The sequence below is a fragment of the Pygoscelis adeliae genome, unplaced genomic scaffold (assembly GCF_000699105.1).
Source record: "Pygoscelis adeliae isolate BGI_AS28 unplaced genomic scaffold, ASM69910v1 Scaffold1125, whole genome shotgun sequence".
In the NCBI taxonomy this organism is placed as follows: Eukaryota; Metazoa; Chordata; class Aves; order Sphenisciformes; family Spheniscidae; genus Pygoscelis; species Pygoscelis adeliae.
This window is the reverse complement of record NW_008824799.1, coordinates 8325-9291: the sequence shown is the minus strand read 5'-3', so window position 1 is coordinate 9291 and position 967 is coordinate 8325. Positions and strand designations below refer to the sequence as shown.

The 967-nt window shown below is 56.4% G+C and overlaps 1 protein-coding gene across 1 annotated transcript in view; it reads right to left on the bottom strand.

Annotated features, from left to right (window-relative positions):
* The window catches only part of C3 (complement component 3), a 19528-nt gene extending 18921 nt beyond the window's left edge, over positions 1–607 (bottom strand). Inside the window, 2 exon segments of the mRNA XM_009323963.1 lie at positions 159–249; positions 339–607. Coding sequence (XP_009322238.1) covers positions 159–249; positions 339–607 — 360 coding nt within the window.
* Positions 608–967: the final 360 nt, after the last annotated feature.

Sequence of the window (967 nt, the reverse complement as noted above, 5' to 3'; positions counted from 1 at the left end):
CCAGATGTCACAGGTGCGACGGGGGGCAAATACCCACCGAGGGGGGTGGAACTGCCCCAGGGTGGGGTAATTGGGGGGGGTAATTGCCCCAGAAAGGGGTCTGGGGGTGCTGGTTCCAGCAGGGATGATGGTGACAGTGACAATGCCAGGGCTGGTGCGAATGAGGGTGATGGCAATGGGGCGATGGCGATGATGACGGGGACGATGGTGGTGATGGTGACAGTGGGGGTGATGACGATGGTGGCGATGCTGGTGCCAACGGGGATGATGATGACAGTGACAACAGGGTTGATGGTGACAATGACGGGTGGTGGAAATGGGGATTATGGTGATGGTACCAATTGGCAAAAGTGTTGACAATGGGGATAATGGTGATGGTGACGGTGACAATGATGGGAGTGGCAGTGATGGTGACGGTGATGACGATGGTGGTGGTGATGATGGGGGTGACTATGATGGTGTCAATGGGCGTGATGTTGATGGTGACAGTGACCATGGGGGTGACGATGAGCATGACCACAACAATGATGGTGATGATGATGGTACTGGTGCCACTGAGGATGCCAGTGACAATGACAATGATGGTGTTGGTGACAGTGACGATCATCGTGATAATGGTGGTGCTGGTGCCAATGAGGATGACAGTGACAGTGTTGGTGATGTTGATGAGGGGGTGACAGTGGCGATGACAGTGTTGATGACAGGCGATGGAGGTGCCAGTGTCAATGGTGGTCACAAATGGGGGAAGATGATGGGGTTGATGGTGCTGATGGGGATGACGGTGGCGGCGACAATGATGGTGATGGTGACAAGGGGGGTGCTGATGAGGGTGATGGTGCTGGTGACGGTGACACGGTGCCACCACAGTTCCTGTGCCTGAGGAACATCCGCACCTTCCTGACCGCCTGCGCCGACAAGTTCGGGCTCCCGAAGCACCGGCTCTTCGGCGCCTTCGACCTCTTCGACG